At 34.4% G+C, this 20,783-nt stretch overlaps 1 protein-coding gene across 1 annotated transcript; it reads right to left on the bottom strand.

Moving 5' to 3' along the window:
- Positions 1–4,219: 4,219 nt before the first annotated feature.
- Positions 4,220–6,368, bottom strand: LOC127128420 (uncharacterized). Its single transcript, XM_051057718.1, has 2 exons — positions 4,990–6,368; positions 4,220–4,699 (listed from the first exon to the last, which is right to left on the bottom strand). Exons 1-2 carry the CDS (start codon positions 5,726–5,728, stop codon positions 4,668–4,670), a joined length of 771 nt encoding a protein of 256 aa, XP_050913675.1. The 5' UTR covers positions 5,729–6,368; the 3' UTR covers positions 4,220–4,667.
- Between the last annotated feature and the right edge of the window lie 14,415 nt (positions 6,369–20,783).

Below are 20,783 nucleotides of genomic sequence, written 5' to 3'. Positions count from 1 at the left end.
TTATCCTTTTATTGAGTTAATAAATATAACTTTTTATAAATACTTTTAATAAGGGTGTCATTTTCTATGTGAGACTAATTCCCAAATATTTATTAACATTTATTCACTTTCACTTTTCTTATCATTTTAGAACATACACAACAACACAGAACATTTATATTTCATAAATTACAACAATTTAATCAAAATTGTCTCTTCAAATGCAATGACATAAATTATTTTGAGTCATGTCAAATGCAAATTTCACTAAAGAATACAAAATCCACAAAGGATTAATGCTAAAAAATCAACTCCACGTTTTAACAAAAATCAAACCTTAACCAATATATACACAATTAAATGCTTATAAAAAAACATAATTAAATCAATTCAAATTTATATGTACAATTTTTTTCTTCTTTTAACGTACGTTTGGTCCCATTTTTTTCTTGAAGATATACGCAATAAATTCGAGGGGAGTAACAGTTACTAATCATAAAGATATGATAGCATTTTTGTCACATTATATGTAACAACATGACTTGTCTTCTATATAACTGCATAAAGCTCCAAGAAACATTAAATTCCAATTAGAAAATTGTTGAAACAACTTGAATATTGAGGAGGAATAAATATAAGAAAACAAAAAAATATACATTACTTGTGCTTCTATTGTCACACTCAATTCTTCAGTCATCACGTTTTATTTGTTGTTAAGTCTCATTCAATCCTTTATGTTATCAGAATGGTAAATTCTGTCATACATAACATGAAAATGACTTTATATTCAACAAAGATTTTCAGATGAATGAGGTGAAACAGAAACAATATATATATATATATATATATATATATATATATATATATATATATATATATATATATATATATATATATATATATATATATATATATATATATATATATATATATATATATATATATATATATATTCTAGTAATACAAAATTAAGTGAATATGAATTATTGTTTATTTATATTTATAAATTAATATAAATAAATTGTTATATTTATAAATTAACAACATTTAAAAAATATATGATTTTTTTTTAAAATAAAAATATATAAAAATTGTCAAGTTGCACATTGCTGAAATTTGGATTTTGTTTTGTATTACTAGAAAATATGTAATATTCACAATTAATATCTTTAAAATATAAAAAAGTTATTAAATTATTAAATTTAGTTATTAAATTATAATATTATATATATATATATATATATATATATATATATATATATATATATATATATATATATATATATATATATATATATATATATATATATATATATATTATATATATATATATATATATATAATATATATATATATATATATATATATTATTATTATTATTAACAGTGCATAAACTCGTCATGAATGAGAGAGAGAGTTTGTTGTTATGCACCATAACTCACCATGAATGAGAGAAAGAGCTTGCTGTTATGCACCAGAAGTTTGTTATGCAATTAGAGAAGAAGATGAAAACAGTTGCATTCAAGAAGAAGAAGAAAGAAGAAAGATTACTGTTTCATTGATTGATTAATGATAAGATACAAACTGTTTATATATACAAGAGTAAAGAGTATTGGAAGCTAATGTGGGACTGCTGTACATAATAATAAGCTGTTAATTCTAATATCCCCCCTCAAGATGGACTTTGGATACTACAAAGGCCTAGCTTGGATAGAAGAGAAGTGAAAAGGGGAGAATGTAAAGGTTTAGTGAACACATCTGTCAGTTGCTCTTTAGTAGAGATAGGCATCAAGTGAATGAGTTTGGATACAATCTTTTCTCTAATGACATGGCAATCCAACTCAATGTGTTTACTCCTTTCAAGAAAGGTAGGATTGTGGGCAAGATACACGGCGGATTTGTTGTCACAGTAAACAGCAGCAGCTTGAGGAAATTCAATGAGGAAATCACGAAAGAGGAATTGCAGCCATTGTAGTTCACAAGATAAAGAGGCCAATGCTCTATATTCTGCTTCAGTGGAAGAACGGGAAACGGTGTTTTGTTTCTTAGATTTCCAGCAAATGAGAGAGGAACCAAAGATAACACAAAAGCCTGTGATGGATTTTTGGGTTTCTGGATATCTGGCCCAATCTGAATCTGCAAATCCATAGAGTTTGAGGGAGCTAACAGCAGAGAAGAAAATATCCTTGGCAGGTGCAAACTTGAGGTATCTTAATATTCTTGTGGCAGCTTGGTAATGAGGAGTAAGAGGCTTTGCAACATATTGGCTCAAATGTTGTACAGCATAAGAGATATCAGGCCTGCTGTTAGTAAGGTAGATTAGGCGACCAATGAGTCTCCTGTAGGATGATGGATCAGCAAGAGGTTGGCCAACTGAAGCAGACAATTTTAAATTGGGATCAAAAGGTATGGATGATGGTTTGGCTGCCAAATATCCCGTGTCTTCAAGCAGATGTAAAGTGTACTTCCTTTTGTTCATGAAAATGCCCTTGGTTGACCTAGCAATCTCAAAACCCAAAAAATACCTCAGCTTACCTAGGCCTTTGATGCTAAACTATTGGTTCAAAAGATGCTTAACAGAGTTAATTTCATCAGGGGAATTACCAGCTAGAACTATGTCATCCACATACACTGGTAAAGCTGTGAAACTTGTGGAGGTGGATTTAACATACAGAGAGCAATCAGCTTGAGATTGTGAATAGCCAAGAGAAATTAAAAAAGAAGAAAGTTTAGCATACAATTGCCTAGTAGCCTGCTTCAAACCATATAGGGATTTATGAAGTTTGCAGACCTGTGAGGGATTGGAAGTGACAAGTCCAGGAGGTAATGTCATATACACTTCTTCATGTAAATCTCCATGCAGAAAAGCATTATTAACATCTAATTGCTCTAGGTGCCAACCTTTGATAGAAGCTATAGCCAAAAGAACTCAAACTGTGGTTATCTTAGCCATAGGAGAAAAGGTATCAAAGTAGTCTACTCCCTCCATCTGTGTATAACCTTTTGCTACAAGCCTTGCTTTATATCTTTCTATGAATCCATCTGCCTTGTATTTCACTTTATATACCCATCTGCATCCAATTGGTACCTTACCAGGTGGAAGATCCATTAATGTCCAAGTATGGTTATCATCAAGAGCCTGCAATTCAACATTCATAGCATGCTTCCAACATTCAAATTTGTTAGCCTGCAGAAAACTAGATGGTTCATGATTAGGGGAAATCGAGCAACAAAAATGATGGAAATCTGGACTGCAATTGTTGTAGGACAAAACTGAAGACAGAGGATAATTAACTTTAGAAGAGGGAGTATTGGCAGAAGTAGAAAAATAGTGATAATCAGCAAGATATGAGGGAGGGTTAGAGGTTCTAGTAGAGTGTCTTATATGAGGCTGATCATCATTAAGATTGACATGAGGATGAATAGGACTGATGGATAAGGGAGATGGTGGAGAGCTTTGGACAGGAGGGCTTGGATTGGGATTATCATTAATGAGGAGATTAGGAGGAGATCCTGAATTGGGCAAGATATTATTTGATGGTTGCAGAGCAGGTAGGGTATTATCTGTTGGTTGTAGTTCATGAGGATGATTGTCTGATGGTTGCAGTGCAGGAGAGTGATTGCATGGTGGTTGTATTTCAGGCAGGATATTGTCTGATGGTACACTAGGGGATGTATCATCACATAAAGTAAAAGCAGGATTGGTACTGTCATTGGGAGCAGAGCTTTGTCTGTCTTGGGAATGAGATCGATATTTGAAAGGAAAGGTGTTTTCATAAAATATCACATGTCTTGAGACAAAAATACTGTGATGAGTCAAGTCATACATGATGTAGCCTTTAGTGCCCTCTTTATAACCTATGAAAACAGCCTTGCATGCTCTAGGGTCAAATTTGGTTCTATGGGCCATAAGAGATGTAGCATAGGATAAACAGCCAAACACTTTAAGGTGCATGAGGGAGGGATGCTCCTGATATAGAATTTCATATGGGCATTTTAGTTTGAGTAAAGGGGTAGGTAGTCTGTTAATGATGTGGATAGCTTGCTGCACACAAAAATTCCACATGGTTAAAGGCACATTGGATTGGAAATGCAGGGCCCTAGCTACATTAAGAATGTGTTGATGTTTCCTCTCAACAATTCCATTTTGTTGAGGGGTTTCAACACAGGATTTTTGATGTAGAATGCCCTTAGCAGATAAGAAACTGTTTAAGGCAAGAAATTTTGCACCATTATCAGATCTCAAGCATTTTACATGTTTATTAAATTGTTTCTCAACACATGCTACAAAGTTTATAAAGCTATCTCTAGTTTCAGCTTTGGTTTTAAGGAAAATCACCCATGTGAACCTAGAGTGGTCATCAACTAGAGTGAGAAAGTACTTGTGGCCTAACATAGAGACAGTAGAAAAGGGGCCCCATAAATCAGCATGAAGAATGTTAAAAGCCTCATTTGTGCAAGTAATACTATCAGGAAATGGGAGTTTTCTTTGTTTGGCAAAGTGACAAGAATCACAAGGGGAAACATTGTCATTACAAGAAACAAAAGGGAAAATATTAGCTATGGTTTGTAAACCTTTATGAGATGGATGGCCTAGCCTCATATGCCATATATCACCATCAGTAGATACAGAATTACAGGAAGGAGGAGATAGATTGGAATGAAGGACATATAAACCATTTTGCAGATCAGCTATACCAATCATTTCCATGGAAGGATTCTGCATAATAGAGCAAGAGTTAGAATTGAATTGAACAGAACAATTGTTGTTTTGAGATAATTTTGCTACTGAGATAATATTGACATTGAAAGAATGGATATAAAGAACATTGTGCAATGTTAGAGATGGTGTAAGTTTGACAGAACCAGAAATTGAAGCAGATAATTGAGAACCATTGGGTAGAGTGACAGATATAGGAACAATGTTGTGATAACTATTAAAGGCTGAAAGATTAAAGGATATATGGTATGTAGCTCCTGTATCAAGGATCCACAAGAAATGAGGCTTACCATTGGCATTGGATGACAAGGAATTTAGCACAAGAGGAGATGTAGACACTGAATTGGCTGTGGAAACAGGTTGTGAATGTTGAAGCAGTGCCAAAATGTTGTTGTATTGCTCTTGAGTCAAGCCATAAGAGGAGTTATTGGAACTTGAACCTGATGCAGTTATCTCTGATGCAGTATTAGTTGTTGCAGATTGCTGAGAACTGAAGCCATTACCTTTGGATTTGTGTTTGAATCCTGGTGGATACCCATGCTTGATGAAACAAGTATCAATGGTGTGGTTATTTCTTCCACAATGAGTACAGACACGATTTTGGCCTCTTGAACCAGTTGTACCCTGATATTTTCCTCTGTAGGAATTGAATTTGTTTGGCTGAACATCATGAGATACACTCAAGGCTATGCTCTCTTCATTATTGCCAATACTTGGAATAACTACAGGGTTAGCATGATTCATTTCTCTTTCTTGCTGAATTACCAAAGAAAAGGTTTTATCAATGTCAGGTAATGGATTCATCATCATGATTTGGCTCTTGGAATGAGTAAACTTCTCATTCAAACCCTTAAGAAATCGAATAACATAGTCTTGATCCCTATATCGACGAATCGATTCTGAAGCGCCACAAGAACAGGGAATTGCACAGGAACAAGATGGAATTGGACGATAAGTTTCCAATTCATCCCATAGAACTTTCAAATGAGTAAAATAGTTGGATACGTCTAAGGTACCTTGGCGGAACATGTAGAGGTCTTCTTGAATGTCAGATATGCGGAAAATGTCACTGTGAGAAAATCAAATTTACAGATTCTTCCAAACGCTTGCAGCTGTGTCAATCCATAGAACTGAGTGCGCAATTGGTGCAGAGATTGAACATTGTATCCACGCAATAACCATTGTGTTGCAACGGATCCACGGCTCATAGAGAACGTCTGAGACAGAGGGTTTTGGAAGAGTGTCGTCGATGAATTTGTCCTTATTTTTGGAGATCAACGCAATTTGCATTGAGCGCGACCAGGTGTGGTATTTTTTGTCATCGAGCGGTGAAGAAACAAGAACAAGAGCCGGATTCTCGTTCGGATGCAGGTAGTAAGGGTTAGCAGAGTTGGTAGCGAAATTCGTAAAACTCTGAGCAGTCATTGTTGCAGAGTTAAAGAAACAAGAAGAAAAGGAAGAAGGAGAACAATGGCTACCAGAGCTGAGATAGCTCTGATACCATATTAACAGTGCATAAACTCATCATGAATGAGAGAGAGAGAGAGCTTGTTGTTATGCACCAGAACTCACCATGAATGAGAGAAAGAGCTTGTTGTTATGCACCAGAAGTTTGTTATACAGTTAGAGAAGAAGATGAAAACAGTTGCATTCAAGAAGAAGAAGAAAGAAGAAAGATTATTGTTTCATTGATTGATTAAAGATAAGATACAAACTGTTTATATATACAAGAGTAAAGAGTATTGGAAGCTAATGTGGGACTGCTGTACATAATAATAAGCTGCTAATTCTAACACACACATATATATATATATATATATATATATATATATATATATATATATATATATATATATATATATATATATATATATAGAGAGAGAGAGAGAGAGAAAGAAAGATTAAATTGTAATATTCAAAAATATCATAAATTAGTTTTTCAGATTTATCTCCAATTTCTTTTATTATGGAAATCAGATTTCTTTCAAAAACAAGTGTAAATTTTAGTTTTTATGAAGTTCTTCATTTATACTACAAGAGAGTGACACTTATATATTAGGTTTAACTTATATATTAGGTTTAATTATAGTTTTGTTCATTCTATTTTATTTAATTTATGAAATTAATTTTTTTATTTTAAATTTAAATAATTTTGATTCATTACCTATACTTTTGTATTTAAAATTAATGATTTCTCAAAATTTTGGTCCACTTCTCATTCTTTTATTTTATAAATAACGGATTTCTTGTGAAATCTAATAATTTCTTGTGAAATCTGATAAATTATCATATCTAAATTTATTATGGAACTTTATAGATAAAAATATAAATTTTAAAAAATAAATATCTCATAAATATTTAATAAAAAATGTGAGAGGATCAAAACTATTTAAATATAAAATATGAGGATTAATTTTGTGAATCAGGTGAAATTAGATGATCAAAGCTATAATTTAACCTATATTTTAAATATATAAAAAGATAAGAAAATGTAGAAATTGTGAAGTTGCATATCGTGGAAATTCATATTTTGTTTTTATTAATAAAAATAACATAAATAATTAAAATTTGGATTGTTGCTTAATGAGTAATTAAGGAATCTTCCAGCCACATTAATATTTTGTTTGATTATTATCTTTTTTGTCTAGATGTATTAGTTAAGAAGGTGTTAGTTTTAGATTTGGTGATTAGTTGTTCAATCACATCAAACCTGAACCTGCCTAAAATATTGTATACCATGAAAAGTGAAAACTCAACTTTGCTTTCAAACAAAGGAAGAATTAATGTTTATATAAGTTAGAAATTAGTTTGGGTTTGTGAATTTGGAGTTATAATATTTAGGGTTGTTGGAAAAAGAAAAAAATAATAATACTTATACTAAGTAAAAAGACACACACCTCATCATGGTTGGTAATAGTTTGCTCATATTATTTTATCAAGCAAACGTGTGACATGAAAATTAGACAAAATAAACTCATTTCATTGATAATCCAAAATTAGGGTTCATAAAAAAATACTTTGAAAATTCTGTGTAAATTTGATATTGTTTAACCATGACAAAACAAATGGAGATTTTATGTATTTACGATTTAACTTAATAAATATTTAATAAAATCATATTTAACTATAATTTAACTTTGACAATACTTGAACAAGGTAGTGAGTGAATGTGTGTAAATTCAGTGGAACATGACTATTTTAGATGGGGCGAATCCCTCACCTTCAAAGACATAATCGAATTGAAGTTAAATGGATATAATGGTTCAGTTGTTTAACAAATGATTTGGTTTTAAAAAAATAATCCTCTAACAGTTTGTACGATTCGGAATTCTGAACTAATATATTAAATTAATAATTTTGATTCGATTTTGAATAAATTAAAATATTTCGATTTAGTTTATTTTTTATTATAGTTCGATTTAATTTGATTTTTTTAATGAAATGTATTATAAATAGTCATAATCATAACTCCTAAGTTTAGGTTACTTTTGTCATTTAATTTATTTGAATTATGACACTGAAAAGTTTTTTTTAGCTTTGTTAAATAAATCTCCTAACTTATCTTGAATTAAGTTAAACACGTCGTTATATTTAAAATATTTCTTTCTATTAAGATTAATACACATGAAAACAAAATAAATATTTATATCCTTTAAAAGTTAGAATGGGCTTCAAAATCCTAATATGCTTTAATGGGCCCAATCATCTGACAATATGGCCATGGAACCAAATGAAAGGAAATTTTACCTCATACTTCCCATATTCCTAATGTTATCTTCTCACCTCTACAATTTTTAAAATATTTTAATTTTTTTTCACTTTTTTATATATCAAATATTTTATTATTTAACTTTTATTTATCACGATTAAATTTTTTAAAAATGTAATGCTAACTTGTATCTTTGGGACAAGTGTTAAAAAATCTATAAATAAAAAATTTGTATTAAAAAACAATAAAATCATTAATTATAAATATGTATTAAATTTAACACACAATCTTCAATAAAATTTTTCTATATTTATCTCTTAACTTGTGGTTTCGGGACACAAGTTAGCATTATCCTTTTTAAAATTGGAGAATTATGCATTCCTACATCATGTTATCAGAAAACTAAAGAATTTCCATACATAGTTTCCCTTCACTGTATAACTTGTTATCAAATATTTCAAGTATGATGATTTTTTTATCGGATAACTTATATCATAATTATTTGGTATTATAATCTTTATTGGATAATTTATTGATAAATTTTTCGTTATTTTCATGTTTATTCATCAAATAACTTATTTATAAGTTATCTAATATGAATTTTTGTACAACTTTTTTTTTTATAATTTACAAATATGGAGATCTCTTGATAGATATATATGTGTGTGGATACTATTGATCCATTCGTAATTCTACTAAAATTTGATATATGAGAAGAAGTGATGAGATAGATTAATGAGGTTGGAATCAGACATAAAGTATCAGCTATCATTACTCATTCAGATATTAAAATGAGAAAGAGAGGGAGAAACAAAAAAATAATCTTGGTTGTGATAAAGGTGAAAAATATAAGGAAGCAGATAATGCAACATAAAGTGTTACTAAAAAATGTGGTTGTCCATTCAAAATCAGATCAACACCGTCTAAAGATTATTAAGGATTGAAGATTGATGTACAATATGGAATTCAAAATCACGATTTATCGATTTTTTGAAGGTCATTTATTTGTTGGTCGTCTAAGTTCAGATGAGCATCACCATGTTGATTTGACAAAGTGTCATGTTTCACCCAGACACATATTGTTTTCCATGCAAGAGTGAGATTCGAAGAATGACTCTGATGTTGTGAGATATTTTTCGGTCCACTCAGATTCAGTAAAGTTGTTTAATATTTTCCTTATTATATTGATTGTGGATAACATATACAATACAAAATAATATTGATAATATTTGTTTGAAATTGTTGGTATGACGTCAATTGAGTTGACATTTGTTGTTGCACTTGCCTATATAGAATCTGAGCAGACAGAGCATTTTTTTTAGTTATTGGATAAGTTGAAACAATTATTTAGGAATAAAGTGTTATGCTCACAAGTAATTTTGACTGATAGAGATCTTGCTTTGATGAAAACAATTAAAGTTGTGTTTCCAAGGATAATTAATTTTCTTTGTCGATTTCACATCAACAAAAAATGTTCAAGCAAGATGCAAGAAATATGGTGTTAGTGATATGCAATAAGAGAGATATACACATTATGGATGTAACTTGTATAGGTCAATAATGAGATGAAGTATCATCAACAGCAACTTGAGCAATCCTAGGTTGATTGTGTTGAATTCATTGATTATGTGAAAGACATATGATTGACTCCCCATATACATAGATTTGTTGGAGCATGGATCAATTGAGTGCTACATTTGGGCAACACCATAACTAATCAATATCTATTTTTAGTAGTTTTAGTTTGTATTAATTTAATTTTTTTTTATCATTTTAAGGTTCTAGTCGGCTTATTTTATGTTTTCTTTCATTTTAGATTTGAGTATGTTGATTGAAAATTACAACTGATGTTAGAGAAATGTATAGGTGACGTGCAAATGTTGATAGGCTATAAACAACAACTTGAAGTTACAATTGAGCAACATTAGAGCTTCTTTTCATAGGAGCTTTAAAGAAGTTGATCATGTTCACACTAGTCCATTTTATGAGAATCTATGTGGATCATTATTAAGAGGTGCTTTGAGATGCATAGTTGAAGAGTTCCTGAAGGTTGATTATATAGGAACCGACACCCGAATTTTAAGGTGTACTCATAGAACATTGTATGGGTCGCCTTGTACTTGTGAGTTAGGAAGATACATAATGGGTGGTGATTCGATATCTATTGGTATTATTCATATTCATTTGAGAAAATAAAGCATGGAAGGTTAGCATGAGGTTGACATTAATGATGGATCAGGGTTGGACATGACTAGTGCAGTAGAAGCATTGTGGAAAAGGTTTAGATCATTGAATGTTGTAAGGAAAAGAGCATTGAAAAGTAGAGTGTGTGAAATTGGTTACCCCACTATGAGTTCAATGTGCCCATCACCTCAAAAAAATAAAATAAAAATGTTGAGTGAAGAAGAAATGGAAGAAATTAGTGGGATATAATGCTTATCGGGATCCTTCATATTATGAATATGTTGACCAAGCATACTCTTATTCTCAAAGATCGTCAAAGAGGTCAAGTACACAACTATCTCAATCTTTTAAGAAACAACCATCTAAGTGTAAGAACAAAATTAGTTCTACAATGTAATTCCAGGATTTTGATGATAACAAAGGATGAAACCAAAAAAGGCATCCTAATGAAAATTCTCTAAGTGTGCAAGACTCTAAACAGAAACAAAGGAATCTGATCGTCTTATCATATACAAACTCTGATCAGATACAAAGTACTAGAAGATCAGAAGCATCTGAAGAAGAAGTGCGCTCTAGAAGTTTTGATTCTGAGCAAAACAAGACGCAGAAAGACCAAAAGCTCTAAACTTCCACTGGACTCAGTTCTGATGATATAAAAGACCAGTACTCTTAGAAGCTCTGACGTAACCTCAACGCAATCTCCGGTTGACACAGAAACTCCAAGATAACAAAGACTCTGATGAAGATTCTCCAAATCCAGAAAGAGTAACGGAAAGAACTTCTTCAAATGGAAAGAAAGTATATTTAGAAAGAAGTTATTCAGGGAGACAAATTGGTTATGGCAAGAAACACAGAAGTAATGACATTGAATGCTCATCAAAGGCCAATATTCTGTCATCACTCCAACGGTCCTCTTCACCACTATATAAAGGACAGCATACTTCAGTGAGAGATACAACAACGCACAAAAAATTCTTTACATTCTCTCTTAGTTTTTCACGAGCTGCTGCTCATACGTGAAAACACTTGCTTGCTTATTCTGCTGTAATATTTGCTTACTCTTAGAAGCACTCTCGATTACAAATCTATTTTTGCTAAATTGCTTTTGTTCCTCAAGTGACTTTGCGTAGTCTGTATACTTGGGAGGACTAAGAGATCACTCTCTTAGACGTTTGGTTGTATTAATCTTTCAAGATTAGTGGATTAAGTCCTTTTTGAAGGCGAAATCACCTTGGCCGGGTGGACTGGAGTAGCTTTGTGTTATAAGCGAACCAGTATAAAATTCTGTGTGTTCTTACTTTTGAAAAAGCTTTTATTTTTTAAAACAATTCAAACCCCCTTTCTTGTTTTTCTCACCTTCAGTTGGTATCAGAGCTTCGGCTTTGTTATTGATTTTCTAATCAAACACTTAACAATGTAGAGAGATCCAGAACGAGAAAAACTATGGCCAATACCAATGAAAGAGACAGCTACAACGCTAAGCCTCCAGTCTTTGATGGAGAGAATCGAAAGTTTCTTTCTGGGCTATGATGCTGATCTCTGGGACATTGTCACAGTTGGATACAAACCTCATGTAACAGATGCTGGAGTTGCCGTTCCCAGAAGTAAAATGACAGATGATCAGAAGCGTGAATTTAAAAATCATCACAAAGCCAAAACGATACTTCTCAATGCCATATCCTATAATGAGTATGAAAAAATCACCAACAGGGAAACAGCTAAAGATATACTCGACTCCCTAAGGATGACTCATGAAGGAAACTCTCAGGTCAAAGAAACAAAGGCTCTGGCTCTAATCCAGAAATATGAAGCCTTCAAAATGGAGGATGATGAAGTTGTAGAGGTAATGTTTTCTAGATTCCAAACTCTTATTGCAGGTCTCAAAGTGCTAGACAAAGGATACACAACTGCAGACCATGTCAAAAAGATAGTCAGAAGCTTGCCAAAGAAGTGGAGACCCATGGTCACAGCCTTAAAGCTATCAAAGGATCTGAACAACATCAGCCTTGAAGAGCTTGTCAGTTCACTCAGAAGTCATGAGATAGAACTGGAGGAAGATGAGCCTCAGAAGAAGATCAAGTCTGTAGCATTAAAGTCGAGATCTGAAAGGCGCAAGTATGACAGAAACAAAGCCTTCCAGGCCGAAACAGAAGATGTTGATGACTCTGAACAGGAAGATTCTGACGATGAGGAAGAATTATCCCTCCTAACCAGAAGAGTAAAACAACTCTGGAGAAAGAGGAATAATAACTTTAGGAGACCAAGACCCAGAGGGGACCGATCAGAATCAACCTCAAAAGGTAAAACTAACAAAGATGTTACTTGTTATGAATGTAAAGAAACAGGTCACTACAGGAACGAATGTCCCAAGTTAAAGAAAGACAGTTCCAGAAAAGAGAACTTCAAGAAAAATTCCCTCATAACCAAAAAGGGACTGATGGCTACCTGGGATGACAGCGAATCTGACTCATTAGAATCAGACTCTGATGAACAGGCTAATGTGGCACTCATGGCTACCACATCCAAGAACACTTCAGATGAAGAATCTGAATCAGAAGAGGTATTTTCTGAACTCTCCCGATCCGACCTAGAATCATGTCTGTCTGAAACTCTCAGCTCATATCAGAAACTCAAACAAAAATTTAAAGCTATAAAAGGCGTTCTTGAAGAAACATTAGAAGAATGTGGCAAATTTGAGATAACAATTTTAGAACTAAAAGATGAAAACAGAACTTTGACATTAGAAAGAGATGCAACAAAGAAAAATTGCTCAAAACTTGAAGAAGCGTTATCTCAAGCTCCACAAACTTCAAACACAATAATTTATAAATATGAAAAATCTTTTCAAAAGTTTCGGAAAAATGGGATAGGGAGGAGTATAATGGCATCCATGATTTATGGAGTCAGTCAAAACAATAGAAGAGGAATTGGGTATGATCCTAGTGAAGATAAAACTTCTACTAATGACCAACCTAAATCTCCATTTTCATATCACTATACACATACACAAGAGCAACAATTTAATAATGCTAGAAAACCCAAAGTGTTAAGAAACTCTGGGAAAACTAATCACAAAGGATGCAAAAGACTCTGGGTACCAAAGGATAAGATTGTTTATGTTGCAGATATCTTATGCAGCAGAGTTAAAACACCAGTCATGGTACCTGAACTCTGGATGCTCGCGACACATGACGGGAAGAAAGTCTATGTTCCAAAGCCTGGAACTTAAGCTGTCGCATCCTGCGAAAAATCAACCGGCGAGGCTCAAAAACAAAACACACACAGAGCCGCCACTAAACGTTATTTATCCCAAGATAGGGAAAGGAAACGCTCAGAGAAACCTGGAAAGACATGGTCTCGCGACCAAAGAGAAAGGGTAAGGGAGTCGGTTACGCAAGGGGAAGGTATTAGCACCCCTCACGTCCGTCGTACTCGACGGGATCCACGTCCTAGAATAAAGAAAAGGTTGCTAAACATCACACACACACACGGGGAACGCAGGTGGGGTTAAGAGAAGGGAGCTCGATAAGGTATCGCACCTTAGGCCTACATATCTTGTCCGGAACAAGAATCAGAGCCACTGTAGTTCGGCTTACGCACGCCAAACAACACAAAACATACAAACAAGCAAGGGTGGCAAACATGGAGCCCGACAACCACTGGATGGAATTATGTCGGCATCCGAACCAAAACACACTCAAAAGGGCAAACATGGAGCCCGACAGCCAATCCTGGGCTTACGTCGGCATCCGAACCCAAACACAATCAGATAACAAACAAACGCACGCAAAAAAGAAAAAGGTTGCCCGGAGTGGTCTCGCACGACCACCTGCCTACATACCTCGTCTGGAACGAGGATCAGGGCGATGTAGTTCCCCTCAAAGGGACTGAATTGCTAACCAGAAACCGGGGAAAGACACACGACTAGGGAGCTGAGACTCGAGCCTAATGTTGTCATGCATCGCTTACCCTAAGTTCAGTTTTCTATCCTACTTGCATAAACAAGCCTATCCTAACCAGGAAAGAAGCTAGCACACAAGCATACAGCATAATTCAAGCATACATCAAATGAGAACAGGCATCTCAAACAAGCATGTCAATCAGATATCCACATATCACACACTATAGCCAAACAAGGGGGCTCAATCAATCAGGTTTGACTGCCTAAGCAAGTCGTCTGTACAGGCTGGTTTTGCTCTTAACCTTGCCATTACGAGGCTAAGGTGAAGCAGATGAAAAGGTGAAGTGAGGATCAGACCTCACAGCTCCTATCCCTAACCAGGGAGAGCTTCTGACAAATGAGCATGGGTCCAGAATAGGGGAACCCTTCTATACTCGATGACTCAGACACAATGTGCACTGCACAGGATCTTGGGCTTTTGATCTCAATGCTACAACCATGTAATGGGAGCAAGGAAAAGACTCAACTGAATAGTGGGGGGTAGACTGCATACCCCTACCTTCCACCAATTGCCTTATTTAAAGGACTTTCACCTGCTTGGGCTTAAAATTAAACAAACACAATCATCGCCTCTTAAGGAGGACTTCAGACATTTATTTGCCCGGCCCGGTAACAGCCGGGTCTCCAGACTACATGAAGTCGAGAGGACTTACCTCAATGCAAGTTGCTTAAGCAACGCAAAGCAAAAGTTCACAAGGAACTGAGCAACTAAAGTACCTGGAAACAATCCAACACAGTTAGTACTCAGACAGACAAAACCAAACAGCAAGTGTTCAATCAATCAAACTATACAAAGCAATGCACAATAAAGCAAGCTCAAAGCTCAAGCCTAAGCTTCACCACCTACAAAACAATGTTATGTTAGTGTACAAACATCAACAACATCAATTAAATTTAACTTGATTCATTCTCCATGTGCATTATGCTTTTGATCCTGAAAAATCAAGCAAATATTAGCAACTAGACCACTAGGCTAAGCCTAGGGTCCAAAACAAGAAAAAATCCTTAAACAGCAAGGCATTCACAAACCTATCTCAAATTAAAGTCAAACAAGAGCAAACATCATTGGTCTCATGTTTATATCATTCATTATGCTCATGCTATGCACAAAATAAGGCAAACTAGTTCAAATGAGGCACCAAGCATACAAACAGAACTATTGCATTCAAATCCACACCAAAACACTTCCAAAAATTCTCAAATAAATTACACCTAAACAGGGGCTAATCAAGGTCTACCATGTCAAATTTGAGCTTAATTGGGCAAATGGAACCATGTCAATGAAAATCAACAAAAACAGACACAATTATAGGCTCCAAATCACAACATCAATACATGCTTCCACTTCAAAAATTCATAACTCAATGAAAACAAAAAAGAAATGGATGAGACCAAAACAGGGATGTCACATTATGTGTCTATTACAAACATATCAAATTTCATGACAATCCAATACCATATGAGCATTTCTCATTCAATCTACCAACCTATGTCACACAAGCTTGCACAATTGGTCAACAGAAATGAAAAATCACAATCAATTTGAAAATGCAATGTAAAATTCCAAAAAAATTCATACAACATCTAAACATGTTAATCAACCATCATGCAAAATTTCACATTAATCCAACAAGTATAGGTCACTCAAAAAAATCCAGCAAGTTGACATAATGAGGTGTGACACAAATTGTCACACCTAAGTTCCAGAATTTGCTGCTCAATGACCAGGTATCAAAAATGCATGAAATTTACATGTAAATGAGCATCAATGAGTCCACAATCATCACAAAAATTTTCAAGAATTTATTTAACACTATGAGTATTTCATGAACAAATTGGTAAAAGGTATCAAAACATCATACATGTGAGAGAAGCCTAGGTCCAATGATAATTCTACCATGCACAACTTTGACCAATAGGTCAAACAAATTCTAGAGTCAACAACAAGGTCAAAGAAAAAATTCTCACATTTTTATGAATTTTCTACAATTTTTTATGGATTTTCTAACATGTTATGAATCTTTAACAATTAATTAAAATAAATAAAATTGCACAATGGCAGTTTGGTAATTAAATCAGGCGGGAGCGGGAAACATGATATTCGAATTTTCAAATGGGATTTTGGATCAAACAGAAGAAAAAATGCAGAAGCTCATCGTCTTCCTCGATAATTTCCAGAAACGCATGGATACGACGAACATCAAATCGTCACCAAAACGAGCAAACAAATACTCGTTGGAACCGTCTCACCAAGCACAATCCAAATATCACCTTAATTTCTCCTAAAAGTTCCTCTATCTTCCAAATCGTGTGAGTTAGGGTTTGGACACGAAAGTTCAAATCTAGATTTCTTCCTATATACTTATCTATTTGCAAAACCAAAGGTATCGCTACAACCTACGTAGCATGCTCTTTCAAACGCATATGAACATTAGGCATTTCGTGAGATTCGAATTTTACCAACCTGGAAATGGCAGTGTGACTACAGTTGATCTTTGCACGATTTCTCTTCAAACAGTTGAAGAAGAATGATGAGGAAGGCGAATAGAAAAGTTAGATTCCATTACAAGAGCTTCTAGCGCATGAATTCACCATTTCACCATTGATGATGCTTCTTGCACAGCCACGATTTCGTATTCCTTTCTTTCCAAACTATCAAAACAGATCTAGAGGATGATTATAGGAGTTGAATGCAAAAGAAATCTCGAAGATTGGTTGAGATTTGAGGAAGATTGATGGATTTTGGTTTTTGGAGTGTTCTTGAGATTTTGATGAATTTGAGAGGTTTTTGATCCAATCTTGGGGAATGCAATTTTCTGTTATGATTAGAGAGTGTTTAGGTTTATATATGTGAGCTTAATCATCCCTTAATCATGTAATTAGCCAAATTGGAATTGTTAGTGAAAATGTGAAATTTCAAGTGAGGGCAAAAATGGAATTTCCATAGGACAGCTCATGCCACCTCAATGACAGCTCACACACTCTCTAAATGACATGTGTGAGCTGTTGCAACTTGTCCCACTCTCATTGGATGTGTAATTTGCATTTTCACATGTGTATGGTTTATGTCCAAATTTAGCCATTTCATTTTTCAAACCAATTCTCAAATTACAAGGCCTATGCATGAAGTGATGATTCCAACAAATTTTAAATGCCATTTATGAGGTGTAGCAAAAATCCCCACTCAAAAATTCCAATTATTTTGAAAGTTGGACAATTTTGCCCTTGGTCCAATTTAACTGTCCAGTTGAAAATTGACTTTTTGCATTGACCACTTTTGGAAAAATCCAATTATGCACCATGAAAGTACATGTCAAATGGAGTTTGTGCGTATAAAGAACTTGCAATTTGGACAAACCATGTGGAAGTTATGGCCTCCTGATTATGGGTCATTTTTGAATTTCACTGAGCCACAACTTTCCAACCATACATGGGAATTTCAAGTACTTGGACTTTTTGGAAAGGTGAGAACAAGATCTACAACTTTCATGTTGAACAAATTTTCATTTGAGGCTTCTTTGGACACGTGGCTTTGAGGTCAAAAACTTTCCATTTTTGGAAACTTCCATTACAAGTCACTTTCTATTTTTGGCAGTTTTTGTTCTGACTTGATTTTCTTCATTCTTAAGCTTTGAGATGTTATTTAACACTTGTTCCAACATGAATGAAGTGTATCCAACTCATTTCCACCTCCACATCCATCAGATCATGTACAGTTGACCACAGTTGACTTTTCAACTGACAGATGAATCTGGCAATGCATAGATCAATTTAAGCTTCAACCTTCAACTGAAATGGCTCAAGCATGAAACCCTAACTTCAATAATCACAATATAATCCTAGAACGATCCTCAAAACCATCATGAACCCCATCTCCTGATCCAGCCCTGATTGGCCCAATGCAACTGATTAGGGTTGACCAGTGGTCAAAACCCTAATCTCAAGGAATCAGCTTCAATTTCTTGCATCTTCTGATGATATCAAACCATGGTGATGATGATGTATCACTTCAATCAAGATGAAGACCAATATCCTTGGAGAATCATAAAACCCTAATTCACAGCCCAATCCTTAGATGGCCCATGATCAGTCAATAAACCCTAGCTTGCACTTTGACTTCCTCATCTTCTGAACCAGACTTGGGAGGATGACTTGCACAATGTAACCACATGATATGCAATATGAAATGCCTAATGACCTAAAATGATATGCAAATATGTTATGCTAGTCCCAAGAGAGGAGGGCAAATTTTGAGGTGTTACACTTAAAGATGCTGGATTCGTAGGCTTCGGAGGAAATCAGAAAGGAAGGATCAGAGGCTCCGGAACTATTGGTAATGGTACTCTTCCCTCTATATCTGATGTGTTATATGTAGAAGGATTAATGCATAATCTGTTATCAATAAGTCAATTAAGTGATAACGGATATGATGTAATCTTTAATCAAAAAACATGTAAAGCCATAAATCAAAATAATGGTTCTGTCCTATTCACTGGCAAGAGGAAAAATAATATCTATAAAATAAATCTTTCTAATTTAAAAGAACAAAATGTGAAATGTCTGATGTCTGTTCACGAAAAGCAATGGGTATGGCATAGACGCCTAGGCCACATTAGCATGAGAAAATTATCTCAGCTAAATAAACTCGAGTTAGTCAGAGGCCTACCTAAGCTGAAGTTTTCTTCAGATGCTCTGTGTGAAGCATGTCAGAAAGGAAAATTTTCAAAAACATCTTTCAAAAAGAAAAATATTGTTTCTACCTCTAAGCCTCTAGAACTTCTTCACATTGATTTATTTGATCCTGTGAAAACAGCATCAGTCAATGGAAAGAAGTATGGACTAGTCATTGTTGATGATTTCAGTCGTTGGACATGGGTAAAATTCTTAAAGCACAAGAGTGAGTCTCACTCTGTATTCACTAGCTTCTGTTCCAAAGTGCAAAACGAATTTGACTCTAAAATCATCAGAGTCAGAAGTGATCATGGTGGGGAATTTGAAAATAAATTTTTTGAGGAATTATTTGACTCTAATGGAATATTCCATGATTTCTCCTGCCCTAGAACTCCACAACAAAATGGAGTTGTAGAGAGGAAGAATAGGACACTCCAAGAGATGGCCAGAACCATGATCAATGAAACAAATGTGGCTAAGCACTTTTGGGCCGAAGCTGTCAATACAACGTGTTACATTCATAATAGAATCTCCATAAGACCTATTTTGGAGAAGACTCCCTATGAACTGTGTAAAGGAAGAAAACCAAACATTTCCTATTTTCATCCTTTTGGATGTTCCTGTTTTTTTTTAAATACTAAAGAACATCTGAACAAGTTTGATTCCAAAGCTCAAAAAGGTATTATGTTAGGATACTCAAAACGCTCTAAAGGCTACAGAGTATACAATACAGAAACCAAAATTGTGGAAGAATCAATTCACGTCAGATTTGATGATAAGCTTGACCCTGAAAAGTCAAAGCTAGTTGAGAAACTTGCAGATCTGGAGATCACTCTTGCAGGTTCTGACGAGAAGATTAAAGCTCCAGAAGCAACTACCATTCAAACTTCAGAAGGAACTAAATCCCCAATAATCCCAAAGAAAGCTAAAAGTCGCCTCAACATATCTGAAGAGTTGATTCTGGGAAATAAGGACGAACCTATCCGAACTAGGTCTACCTTCAAGACTCCTGAAGAAACTCCTCTGGGACTAGTATCTCTGATCTAGCCTACTTCCTGTGATGAGGCACTTCAAGATAGCGACTGGGTTCTAGCCATGCAAGAAGAGCTAGATCAATTCACAAAGAACGACGTCTGGGATCTTGTTCCTAAGCCCAGAGGCACTCACATTATCGGAACCAGATGGGTGTTCAGAAACAAGCTGAATGAGAAAGGAGAAGTTGTCAGAAACAAAGCTCGACTGGTGGCTCAAGGTTACAGTCAACAAGAAGGTATTTACTACAATGAAACCTTTGCTCCAGTCGCTAGGTTAGAATCTATTCGCTTACTTGTATCATTCGTTATAAATCATTCTATCAAATTGTATCAAATGGATGTCAAGAGCGCATTCCTTAATGGGTATATATAAGAAGAAGTGTATGTCAACAACCTCTAGGTTTTGAAAACTCAAATTATCTAGAACATGTTTTTAAACTTAAGAAATCTTTATATGGACTTAAACAAGCTCCCAGAGCTTGGTTTGAAAGATTAAGTAATTTTCTTCTGGAACATGATTTTATC

Source organism: Lathyrus oleraceus, chromosome 3 (genome assembly GCF_024323335.1).
Source record: "Lathyrus oleraceus cultivar Zhongwan6 chromosome 3, CAAS_Psat_ZW6_1.0, whole genome shotgun sequence".
In the NCBI taxonomy this organism is placed as follows: Eukaryota; Viridiplantae; Streptophyta; class Magnoliopsida; order Fabales; family Fabaceae; genus Lathyrus; species Lathyrus oleraceus.
This window is presented reverse-complemented; position numbering and strand designations above follow the sequence as displayed.